Below are 12,995 nucleotides of genomic sequence, written 5' to 3' on the forward strand. Positions count from 1 at the left end.
CTTCATTTTTCACCTGCACAGGGTCCCCTGGTTCAAGAGATTCATCAAACGTTCACTGATTGGGCCTCTCAAGTGATCCGCCTCTACAAGGACGAAGATCTCATAGAGTTCGACTGGGTCATCGGACCTATCCCGTTTAGGTATTTGGCCCACACTGGTCATACGCTCGACGGCGATTACAGCTTCGATATACCTGTGTTTTTGTGCTCGTGCCAGCGACTGTCATTGCGATGATTTCGTTGCGCCGAGCTTTGCATAAACTCTTTGCACCCAACGCCCATATTGCAGTGGTATTTCCGCCTTTGAATAATTCATTTAAATATGAAATTGTTTTAATGGATAAATCGAACAAATGTTTTCATTTGCCCGAACGTTATTTTTAAGAAATCGTGAGATATTCCAGCTTAGCCCAGTCGCTTGGAGAGGGAACACCCGGACCCTTTCCAAAAGTTCTTCAGAAGCTCGACTCTCTTATGGACCTCTTTGGGTTCAGAGACGTCTGTGTACCGATATTTTCTAAACTATCTACAATTGCGATACGAAAAGGTACACATGAGCTAAAAGCCTAATGGCGAGTACCACTGGTATTTGTACCCTAATGGAAGCAAGGTATGCTGCCTGAATCCACCGACCACTAAATCTGCGGAATGCTCTACGTTAACGACAGAAGAATTTCCCAACTCAAACAATATTCATTTGATGAGCAATGAAAGGAGACTTTTTACCTGGCACCTTCAAGTGCGGAACCTTGAGGTTAGCAATTAGAGGACATTGATCTTTGATTAAAATCTTAGTACCTTCAAGAACTTCCCATTTTTTTTTTTTAAGAGAGAATCTGCTTCCGTTGCCAACCTTAGGTAATCTATATTTTTAGTAATCGAAATCGACCCCGAGACTTTGGGAAGAATATCGTGGCCTTATTGAGGAGTGCGCCGGAGGACTTTCGCGCCCTTTCAACTCCCTTATAAGGTAGTCCTCGTTTAGTCTGTACGACCCAAGTATTAGCGCTTGTAAGAAACTTTGAAACGCCCTGAAGGCTTATACGAGAAAAAGTAATGTTCAATTTCGTGTCACTTTGATGAGCGTGTAATTACGAAGTCGGGAGAATCAAAACTCCTATTTTGGCTGTCGCACAGACTTACAAAATGCGCTCAATTGTGCTATGCGCAGCAGAGGCTGGGGAAGAAAAATAAAGTAGTTCTATACTCGTCCGTTAATTGGTACACATCGCTGAGCTATCTTGAGTTCGTGATAACACCTCACTCTGATGCGCCCAACCGCTGGGTTTCGTGCGTACAGGGGGCAGAGCTTTAGTATAGTTTCCTTTAGTTCGGGCGTCGGTCGAGGCATGTAGTTCCCGAAAGCCTATTCACCGCGAGATCGACCTAGAGGTGGCGCCACCGTCACTCCGGTAGTGTGGATCGGAAGCCGGCGGCGCTCGCAGAAACGCACGTTGCGTAGGTCTGCTTCCGAGTTTACGGCGGGTTTGTTGGCGATGAAAACGTGTCTTCTGCAGTATTTATGCAATATTGCAGAAAAAAATCGAAGGATTTCGCCAATGCAGCAGAAGAAGAGCGAATTTTAGGAAAACAAAGCACGCAACCACCAGTCTTCTAGATTTACTTTGCACGTTTCTTGCGCTGTACCGCGCTCACGCGCCTACTGCTTGGGCCTGCCTAATGACAGCTGTGTTTTTCTTATCGACTTTTAAACAGTTCGCGCGTGTCTCATGCGAGTGAGACCGGCGAAGTTAGTGTCAAGCCCACGCAGATGCAAGGTTCGTGCTCTGACCTGTAGTAATTTAGATTGTATCGAGAAAGCCTGGTTCATTATATCGTACTTGACTCGAGGATTACGCAGGTTAAATGTAGCATTGGCAGCGCACTGCATGGCGAGTTGCTTTAGACTGAGTGCACATCAACTCTGGCCCAGACAACCACGCACAAGTATTCCCCAAAAATGAGATCACGCCGACAATATACAGGAACCCTCGCCGCACAGGAAAGCTGATTGTTCACGTGTACAGCGCTGAGTGGATTGAATTTGCCGAGATGCTTTTTGCGGCCACTGACATAGAATGTGATAGTGTATTACTGCATGCGCCACTAACTGTAAATGATTTCTTGAAAGCGAGGAAAGTATAAGGGATTTCTGATGTGTGTGATGTTATTATATAACGGTAAATTAGTAGTGTAATTATTTTGTTTTGCAATGCGAATAAATTTCACCATGTGAGAGAACTTTTACACACTTGACAGAATTTACAATAATCAGCGATTAATTTTCAGTAACGTTAAAGTGCAAGCTACGAATTACTCGGTACGAAGACATCGTTATAAACAGCGCATGGGCACTGTCATGTTCTGGGAAGCAATATTACAGGCTGAAAATTTCTTTATCACTAATATTTAGCAGTGACTAAATCTTATGCGAAGTAAAATATTAGGGTTGCTTCCAAAACATGATGCCGGATATAAAACTATTCCGAAAGAAATGGAGGTCATATCTTATCATGCGACTATAAAAATGTATTTAAACACTAAACACTGATATTTAAGCCCGCATGGAGCTGTTTTACTCCCCTTGTCAGAAGTGACGAGTTTTGTCGGAAGACAGCACTTGGACGAAAAGGGATTATAATGGTTATAATAGGCTACCAGTAAAGTACATTGATCTAGGTGTATTATATAATATTTAGGGTAACAATTAGGTGCAGGGAATATTTCCCAAACATTCAAGCATTTCTCTGAAGCAAAATGTGCTCACTAAAACTTTTACGGATGCACAGAAGCCTTCAACAACAACAAAAAAAAAAAAAGAAATGCATATTGGCCCGGGTTTAACGCATGAAAGCGGCATCGGCTATGACGGATGATTGCAGAGGCTGGTTTTGGTGTCGTTTTTGTTTTTGTTTTTTCATTATTAACACCACATTTACCACGTGGGATTGTTTATTGTGCAGTCAAATCCCACAGCAGAGGACGCCTTTCGAAACGGTTGTGATTGCATCCCCCGTTCTCGAAATCAGCAGTCCATTGAGACACCGAGACAGAGGTTTAAAAGAAAAAAAGAGAGAGAGATGTACTCAAACAACTATATCGTGCATACAGACGGCATAGCAGGCATAGCGTGGTCTGTTCGAACTGCATTCTGCTATATGAAGCAGTCTGCGGTAGCATATGTTTTAGTAGCTGCGGTATTCCAAACAGAAACGGGAATATGCGATTTCTGAGCGTTTGCATTAACTTTTATTGACGGCAACGACCTGTTTTGCTTTGACACGGCGGTAACGACAGTAACACTTCGTTTGAGACATTGCATGTCAAAGGATCTCAAGCGCCGAAGACCGCGATGGATGATGTCCTTATCCAAGCATGACATGCTCGATACGGACAAGTATTTTTTTTTAATGAAGCGTGGGGTTATATAGACTGTTCATATTTATTTTGCAAGAGGCATATAGGTAAGCAAAAGCTCACAGGAACTGCGAAAAAAAAAAACAAATACACTCCTGTACACGCCGCATGCGCGCGCGTAAATCACTGCGGGATGGCACGCGACGCGAAAACGCATCCACACTGAGTAGGTTTCGCCGCTGAGCCGCAAGGTGGCGACTCTGCTCGATCTCGAGGCCAATACGATGACAGCGAACACGAACGGGGCACACAACAGCACAGCACAGGGAGCACGCGCTAACTTGCAACGGAGTATTCACAGCTGAGCATACGCCACATCGCAGCGCAATCCTCTTCCCGTTTTCAGTTCTCCCTTCTTCTTTCTGTATGCTTGGTGCCCCGCTGTAATAATCTACGAATCGCACAGCCTTCCAATAAGCCCGAAATTCTGCGCCAAACACTGGAGCCCCGCGGTAGAGTGTTTGTCGTTACTGTCGACCCCTTCCTGCCCTTCTGTTTCATTACCCCAACCTTCTTTCTTGTGTTATTTGTAGCATCCCCATCAGCACGCTCTCCGCCGTCAACTGTGAACGCGACCAGAGCTATTTCAGCTGCGCGCGGTTTCACAATGTAGAACTTCCCTCTGTTTCTCGCGCCAGGGCCGCTTTACGCTCTATGACCAGGGCTTCAAACGCGGCAGACACTGCAGTGAAGGGACGCTCTTGTTTATCACACCCCCACTCACAGGGTGGGGCTGCGTTCTCTCTTTGCTTGTCGAGCTAAATCTATTTTCCTCCATTTAAACAAGCGGCCACAACTGTCGTTACTGCTAAACTCGTCTGAGAAATAAGTGCGCTACGAATACGAAACTAAGATCCCGTTTTGATATGCTGTTAATTACTTAATTGACTACACCTTTCATTGTAGCAATTACGAACGAAGAACTACTTGGGTGAATTTTTTTCGTGCTCTTTTGTAAAAGAAACATAAACGTTACTCGGAACTGCTAGAAAATCGTATCAAACTGAGAGTAGCCTCAGTTGTGAGTAAGTACCTTTGCGGAAATTTCCTTAAGAGGCGCAGAGAAATGTGTATGTCGCGGCTCTACATTTCTTTTTTTTTTCAACCTGCTGTTTACGTTCATGAACGCAAGAGCACTGCTCATCCTTTTTGTTTGTGCTTTTTTTTCTGCACTTTCTTTCCAATTTTATTCTTTAGCGAAGGCCGAGAACCCAGCCGCGGCAAGGAGATCATTTCCCGATTCCAAACATCCATCTGGAACAACGGAACCTTCTTCACCGATTCCAATGGACGCCAGAACATCAAGAGAGTGTGAGAACTGAAGTTTTTTTTTTTTTTTTTCGAACTATCGCTCTTTCTGGCTTCGTTTGTTCGTTTGTTTGTTTGTTTGTTTTTTCTAACGGAGAGGCGGCGTCCCGTCAATAAGCCTCGCTGGTTGAGTTCAACGGAGCGCTGAAGTTATCATGCGGACAGGAAAACACGTAGGCCTTTCGGGTGTGAACTTTCATGGCTGTTGCAACGGAAGTACGAAAGTAATGGGAGTTTTGTGGATACACATTTAGAAACTAGTGAAAGGCGAAAAAACAATGCAACACCGCTTTCGTCACCGCACGCTTTGCATAAGGTTGGAGAGCACACTGTTCGGGCTGTTGCAACGTGGAACGCGTGCCCTGGTAAATCTTGCAGCAGCCGGAGCTAACAAAATGCCGATGTATACTACTGAAGAAGGTTGGCTTTTTTTCCTTATCGTGTACATAGCGTCTGCAAGCTGTGCTTTTCGTAGTGGACCGTCAAAGAGGTAGGAAATGCGTTGCGTTGCTGCTTTTTTTACCTTGCGCGTATTGCGTGCATACTTCGCACAAGCAAGTCCGAAGGTGCAACATCAAAAAAGAAGAAAGATATAAACAAATTGGTCAGTAGGAGAGCCTAAGAATACCGGCATTCTTTTTGTACGTTTTGTCTTCTGTTTATGCATCGAAGGTTATATATTAGATAATTTTTCTTGATCTGTTTTCGCTGTTTTGAATGTGGGGCTTAAGATCGATATTTTTGACAGGTTGGACAACTAGAGCTCGTTCGCCCAATCCTCTCGACCTTAATCCCTTAGTCGGCTTTTTCCATTCGCAGGCTGTACGGATTATTACCCATTCTTACTTTTTCTGATCCACAGATGTATCTTTTTCTCTTTTTTAATGACAAACGATGTTCTTTTAGCTTTTCCGTTGGTGAGGAGGACTAAAAATGCCCCAGAAGGGAGCGAAATTTCATTCTGTATCTCAGCCTGGCTGCCAGAAGTAGAGAAGCATGCAAAATTAAAATTACAAAGACCCTTAACGAGCTGGGCAGAAAGTGCAGAAACATTGCATATGTAATGGCTCCAACCTTGGGGAAGTAGCCGTTCACGCACTGCACTGGCTTCTTGCTTCGACTGACGGAATTTCGTTGTTGTCGTAGTTAGGAGAGCCTTTTTATAATGCAGTGGCGGGCTGTCATGCCATGCGCAGAAAGATCGGTATCCGTCGTACGCATTTAACGGCGCTTTTAGCCGACTGAGAGGATGCACGCAGCTAGCAAGCTAGCTTAATACCAGCTTCCAGTTTTGACCATTGGGTGCAGGTGCAAACGTACGGTGCTTCAATGTTTGAGCACGAAACAAATAACAATAATTTCCGTAGCTACGTTTGCAATGAATATCAGATGATTTGTGAACTAGTCACCTTGAGATAATAAATTTCGTAGCAAGGTTCAGTTTAGGCGCGCTAAAAACAAGCCTCAGCGGTCGACGTCGAACACGCGACTTTGACATAGATAATGCGAAGACCCGCGGCGAGATTTTCGCTTTCTACGTTTACAGCAACAGAGTAAATGGCATGGCAAAATGGGGTAAGAAGGGCATGGAGGCCATGAAATATACCATCGCATGCTAGGGCAGGTTCGTCAAAGTTCCAGCCCGTAACGTGCTGCACTTTTTCTACGTAACTTTGTCTGTGCATTATTACTTGACTATAATTAACATCGGCGAAGACAGATGCATCTTCATTAAGGACGGGGAGGGGCTGACAGGGCGTAGAAGATGTGTGCAGGCCTTGAAGGTGTAAAAGGGGAAGAGGGAATTGCGGCATGGCTAACCAGGTTTCCAGGAGGGGAGCAGAAATGGGAGGAGATGGTTCACACTTCCGTTCCCTACTCGCAGGCCTACGCCATTTTGGACTATTTCGATGCAGGGCCTACCCCATGTCTCGAGGCACGCTGATCTTCTGTGACACTGATCACCGCTTGTGTGACTGTTGACCTTTTTTTGTTCGTTTACTGAATGCACATTTCCCACTTGTTTTTTTTTACATTCTTACAACTGCAAGCTTCTAAGCCTACGTATATAGAGCGTGCCCTATACGTACTTCTTGGCAGCGGCGTTTTCTTGGTCGACTATTCGCTGCAACAGGCGGTCGCCCCCTGGTCTTGGCTAGGTCCGAAGAACTGCGCGACACGACACCTCTGCGCTGCTTCACAATGTTTCATTGACATCGCGCAGGAGAAATGCTCAGCGACCTTGGACAAAGGCCATCGTGGAGCCAACCACGTACAACTACTACCCCGTGGTCTCTTGGATTTACCTCAGGGTGAGTGGGGCTGCTGCTGGGTTCACTCAGCAGCCTGCGATCACCGCTGCTCTAATGCGGGAGTCCTGATTTTGCACACACTTCTCGCGAAACATAGCGACAGACATAAAAAACGGCGATTGATTGACGAAGATGCTTTAATATTCGAGAGTGATTTTTAATTGCTAGATGGGAGATCGCTGATGTCCCCCTGTATGATAAACTCTAGAAGTGACGCGGTCTATAGTCGAGTAGAATTGAAGTCTGTAGTCAGCACCATACACAATTCCTCCGCGAGATAACGTAGCTCGGTGTTAAATAATTTTGCTTACCTAAATAAAAAGCTAATCATAAGACCAAACCATCAGCTCACAGACATCGAAGCCCCTGGCTTGTTTGGTATAGTCAAGTATAAAAATCGATTTTGTTTACTGTTTAGGGCACTAACACACACGCAGTAACAACACATGTAGTTATCCAGTGCTTTTTTTTTTTTTTTAAGTTCTGTCCTACTACAGTCGATACATACTGTGCGTACGAATCGCAGTGACTCAACTCTATCGATAAACTGACTATTCATGGCGTCGGTAGTTCTTTCTTGAAACTGTCGATATCGCAAGAAGACTATCGATAGTATTACTGTCGACAGCATTACGATCGTTCTCTAGCATTTGATAGTGAATGTGCCACTGATAGTTCAGCAATTGTTGACTAGGGTTAGTGCCAGACATATTGCGGTAGTTCACTATCATAGCACTCAGTTCATGCAGTTTTGCAGCAACTGCTTGGCGAAAGACAAATTATTAGCAAAATATGACCATCACTAATGTAATAATCAACGCTAACTAAATGTTATATCATTCCAAGAAATTTAGTTGTCGGTGTCTTCATTTTTCAAATCTAAAAACCCAATAAACATCATTGCAGCGCGGTTATGCACATCGGCAATGGTTTTCTTTCCGCTATAAATGAACAGCAAACGTTACACTTCAGGCTGTTGCTACTGTGTGAAACTGTCTTCCCAGCTGCTGTGAATGCGTGTCAAGCTGGTACCAACATTGCCGGAACATATAAACACTTAAAAACAACACCAGAGGGTAGTGTTGTGGAGCTTTGGCCAGGCCTCTAGAAATGTAAATTGTTGCTCGCCTACCTTGTCTGTGCTTGCAGTTTGATGCGGCCTTTGTTCTTTCTGCGTTGTTATATTACGATAGTAGCCTTTTGTGGAGGTGGGAATATAGTTTGCAGCATTTCGCATTTGCGCTAATTATCACTAACTGTTCAAATAACTTTTACGTTAGAGGCTAGAAATTAAGCTTCTTATTTTCATGTTATCGTATTGACTATGTTAAAGCCACAATAAAAAACGCGCAAAACTAAGAAGTGCGTGATGTACACGCCGTTTGGTATTTATTGAATGGTCTTGTTCCCTCCAACCAAACATGCCTCATCATGCGACCGTGTTATATTATGTAAAGGGACGCTTTGTCGGACATACATGGAAGAACCGAAGAGAAAGAGAGAAGAATAGCGATCATTTAGCCACATTAAGCCATAAGCGCTCTAACAAAGCTGCTCGTTTCGGTTACACAAGCTCGTAGAAGGCGACTGCGGGACTTCCTACCACGTGGGTCTATTTTCCACACTGTGTCCAGTAAAATCGTCTACAAAATGTCGCTGCGCTTATGATATAGTGATTACGCGCGATACACTACGTGATTTTATAATATCGATAGTACTATTGATAGTTTTTTTTTTTTTTGCTATTGATACATTTTAATATTGATAAGCCAGTGATAGTATCGACAGTACTATCGATGGTTTTTCGTCGTTAATGGCATGCCTTGAAAGGACACAGCACTCTACGGCGTACCGCGCTTTTTATAGAGCACTAACAGTTACTATTGTAGGGGCCTTTGATGCCCTCTCATCTGTACGCAGTCATCATTCACACGCGAGCATAATGTTTGAGTCGCGGAGTTTGGTTGAGTGAAAACAAACAAACATGAGTTATTATTTTCGTCTTTTCAGAACGAGTCGCACGACCTCCAGTTGACAGTGTTCCCGGACAGACCACAAGGCGGAAGCAGCTTGCATGAGGGCGAACTGGAATTAATGGTAAGAGGTCCACGAAGAGGACTGTGAACAGCTCGGATACTGCATGCTCAACTAATGGGGCATTTGTTAGAGGTAGCCTTTGACAGGATATGTAAGGTAGATTTCATTAGCTGTTTTCCCGACCTTAAACGCGCACACACACACACACACACACACACACACACACACACACACACAGACACACACACACACACACACACACACACACACACACACACACACACACACACACACACACACACACACACACACACACACACACACACACACACACACACACACACACACACACACACACACACACACACACACACACACACACACACACACACACACACACACACACACACACACACACACACGCACACGCACTCGCACTCGCACTCGCACACGCACACGCACACACGCACATGCCTTGCGAGTGGCGCAATGGCTCAGCATTGTAATGACAATGTTAACAAGCGCTACACCCGCCAAATAATGATAATGATGATGGTAATAATGTATTGGTGGCCAGCCCCTTTGCAATATATATATATATATATATATATATATATATATATATATATATTGCAAAGGGGCTGGCCACCAATACATTATTATGCCAAAAAAATAAATAAATAAGGTGCCTCTGTACCTTCGCACCCTAAAAAATGTCTTAAAAGCGCCATCTATAAGCAGAGATTAGCAGTACGATCTCCCCACGGTGAATCTCCATTCCTTGCTTACCTTCTCAATTGGCTGTGGGGTAGCCTGAATCGCCGCGCTACACGAACGGCGAAGCACCGTATACCAATTTATGATCTTCCTTGTCGCGTTCATGGGCTCTCTTAGCCCAGAATGGTGGCATTTGCTGGAGTATAGCTTTCATGTGTCAGCTTGTTCGATCGAGGCGACATAAAAATTAGCGTGTGTTTTTATGATGCAAGAAATGCGCTTAGCATTTGCGGAAAGTAAATTTCGTTGTCTGAGGGCTTTATGTCGATGTGATAAAGCCCACAAGCTTGAATACTTGTGTCTTTTTATCCGTGCTTTGGACAGGCAGGTCAGTGAAAGGGATCGCGAACGGCCTTTGCACCGTAACGTTTAGTCTGGGCTGTCTAAAATGCTTTAAAAGCCTCACGTAAGCATTGGGCTACCGGATATACTAGAAACTGGATGTGAAACGTGTACCGTGCGTTATCACTACAGTAGAAATGATAGATGCAAGCTGCATCTTTTATTTCTTAAATCTGCGGCCAATAATTGGTACTTCTGTTCGCCATCAGTCTTTCAGCGGAGAAAGCTGCGACAGTTGTAATTTAAAAAAAAAATTTGAACTTGCTACACTGCAGGCAGCGTAGTAGTCTCGTGCGCTGTAGCTTTGAGCGCAACAAGTGGCTCCGCCTCGTAAGCGCGGCGGAACTTTCCCGTCGTCTCGAAGCGGCCCGCGCTGCGCGAATCACGTTAGTCAGCATGCTGTGTCTCCCGGCAGGCTCCGAATTGCGGTCAAAGGAAGGTTGTACAGATGTTTATACGGCTGCCACAATAGCTATAGAAATGTTGTTGATATGACTGAAAATTAAACGGATGTTTGCTAGTCGGAGAGAGGTTAGAATGCGCGCTTCAATTGGCAGCAAGCGCGTTACAAGGGACTTTTTTTCGGCCAATTCGTGTCTTGCGCAGCACATGATAGACACAAAATAAACCAAAAGCAAGGCGAATACAGCCGCTACCCGTTCTTGCCGTCTGATAGGAGGCGCATTTTTCTGCCGCCAGCGCTTTGAGCTCATCGCATCGTACACGCGCGAGCGCTTCTGCTGGTGGCCTTTCGTTTTATTTTCTCTTCGTTTTTTTTTTTTTTTTTTGCGGCGGGGCAGGGGGAGAGGATTCAATTTGACACCCATGTAATCTGGCATTTTAATGTACGGAGATAAACAAAACAATATAAGCAAGCGTACAATCAAGCACTTAATCTCCCTACGGCATGCTAGATTCCTCAGAAGCGATCGTCGAGGACAGCTGGGCAACGTCAGTCGGGCAACGTCGGTTCTGTACGGCCCTGAGGGTAAAGACAAATAAATAAATAGGAGGACCCCTTTAAAAAAAAAAAAAAGAACTCTTCCGCAGGACGGGAAGAGCACATGCTGCATCTGGTGATGCACCGGTCCAGGCGTACTTCCTTGCCACTCGGCTTTTTTTTTTCTTTTTTTTTTCCACTCAGTGGGCGAAACGAGTTGTGCATCGCATGAGACCTGTGACAGCGTAGTGCGCGGAAAAAGAGGGGGCATGCTTCTGCAAGCTTTTTAGCGCGTGGTGCTTTGCAGCTTTCGGACCATTGGTAATGTTGAGGCGTATTTTAAAAATAATTTCTTGGAGCTCCTGCTGCATATGAAATCCTTTTCACTCCGTACACATGATTCCCGGTGCAAAAGGTTGTTGCCGCGCAAGATACTGCTGCCTGCTTTTAAAATATTTCTCAACGTTTTCAATTCGCTGAAACCCACAAAATAACACGGACTGTTCGTTAGACAGCGACGGCAAAGTTCACGGCCGTGGCTCTGGTAGTTCAGAATCACTGGCGCCACCATACCAGAGCACGAGGCCGAAAATGAGGCAGTTTCGCCAGGCCACAGCGTTGCAGAGAAAATTTAAGTTTGAATTCTTCGAGGCACTCCGTCACTTTCTGCATTTATGATTTCTGCAAAGCACGTTATGGAAGTATTGTCAACATGCCTATCATCAACCGTCGTTTGGCCATTTGACATATCCTGTGGCATATAGCGAAACGCGGCTGTGTTCCGTTCTTTTTTCCCGACTGCCGAAAAGCTTTCTTATATAACCGTGCTCCTGTATGCTTCGATTTATGCTCTCTGTGCTGGTAACCACGCCTGGGGCTGCTCGCCTTTTTTCACGCTTTTTTTTTTTTTTTTTTGTAATCTCAGTTTGGTTCATGCATCTTCTTTTCTTTTTAACGTTTTGGTCATTTTAGTCTGTCCTAAGTTCCTTGGTTTTCCCCGCGTTTTACTAGTTGTAAGTATCCTCTCGCAGCCTCTTAATTCTGTCATTAAATTTCTGCCTTCTTTCTCTTGCCTCTACTTGAGGCTGTTTCACATGATGCGACGCGCACGAAAAATTTCGGTCTAATCGCAGTGCCGTCGCGGCGCAAATCGCAACAGCCCTTTCACATGCTTGCGGCACCAGCGATTTCCGTCGGTGCGGTACGAGCGGCGGCACCATCATATTTTACCAACAATAAAGGTAGAACACGCGTAAGATTAAATGTAGTATTTAATCTATGTTTTTTATCAAAATATAAAACAGCTTATGTAAAATAGACATTTTCAACTTTTTCGTTTTGTACGCAACTACGTGCAACAGTTACATCAGGCTGAATTCCATAGGCTGGTGGCCGTCTCGTTCGCAACGATCGCTGCGACGGGAGCGGCGTGCGACCAACATGTTGGAAGTCTGTCGCAGCCGCTCTGCGACGGGCGCGGCGGGCCCTTCTGTCGCTGTGCGACTGAAATCGCGCACTGCTGCGGCGAGAATCGCATCATGTGGAACGGCCTTTACTCGTTCAAACGGACGGTGGCTGTTCTAAAGGGCGCATGTTTCCTTTCCTTCCGCGACGCAGCTTCACCGGCGGCTGCAGTATGACGACTCGTTCGGCGTCGAGGAGCCCCTGAACGAGATCGGCGTGGACAAGCGAGGCCTGGTGGCCCGCGGCACGCATCGCGTTTTCTTGGGCTCCATCGAAGACTCGGAGCGGATGCTGCGCACCATGGCCAACAGGATGGTGTTCGCACCCCAGTTCGCCTTCCACACGCGCGACCGGCAGCTGCTGGACATCCCTGTGCCACGGGTGCGCTCAATTCATTGT

The 12,995-nt window shown here is 45.3% G+C and overlaps 1 protein-coding gene across 1 annotated transcript in view; it reads left to right on the forward strand.

Moving 5' to 3' along the window:
• Positions 1-12,995, forward strand: part of LOC146203541 (lysosomal alpha-mannosidase-like) — a 434,812-nt gene that overhangs the window by 417,529 nt on the left and 4,288 nt on the right. Inside the window, exons 19-23 of the mRNA XM_084603104.1 lie at positions 22-140; positions 4,614-4,727; positions 6,949-7,036; positions 9,047-9,133; positions 12,750-12,977. Of these exons, the coding sequence (XP_084459230.1) occupies positions 22-140; positions 4,614-4,727; positions 6,949-7,036; positions 9,047-9,133; positions 12,750-12,977 (636 nt within the window). The remainder of the gene's footprint in view (positions 1-21; positions 141-4,613; positions 4,728-6,948; positions 7,037-9,046; positions 9,134-12,749; positions 12,978-12,995) is intronic.

The sequence above is a fragment of the Amblyomma maculatum genome, chromosome 1 (assembly GCF_055883805.1).
Source record: "Amblyomma maculatum isolate TAMU_Amacu chromosome 1, ASM5588380v1, whole genome shotgun sequence".
NCBI lineage: Eukaryota > Metazoa > Arthropoda > Arachnida > Ixodida > Ixodidae > Amblyomma > Amblyomma maculatum.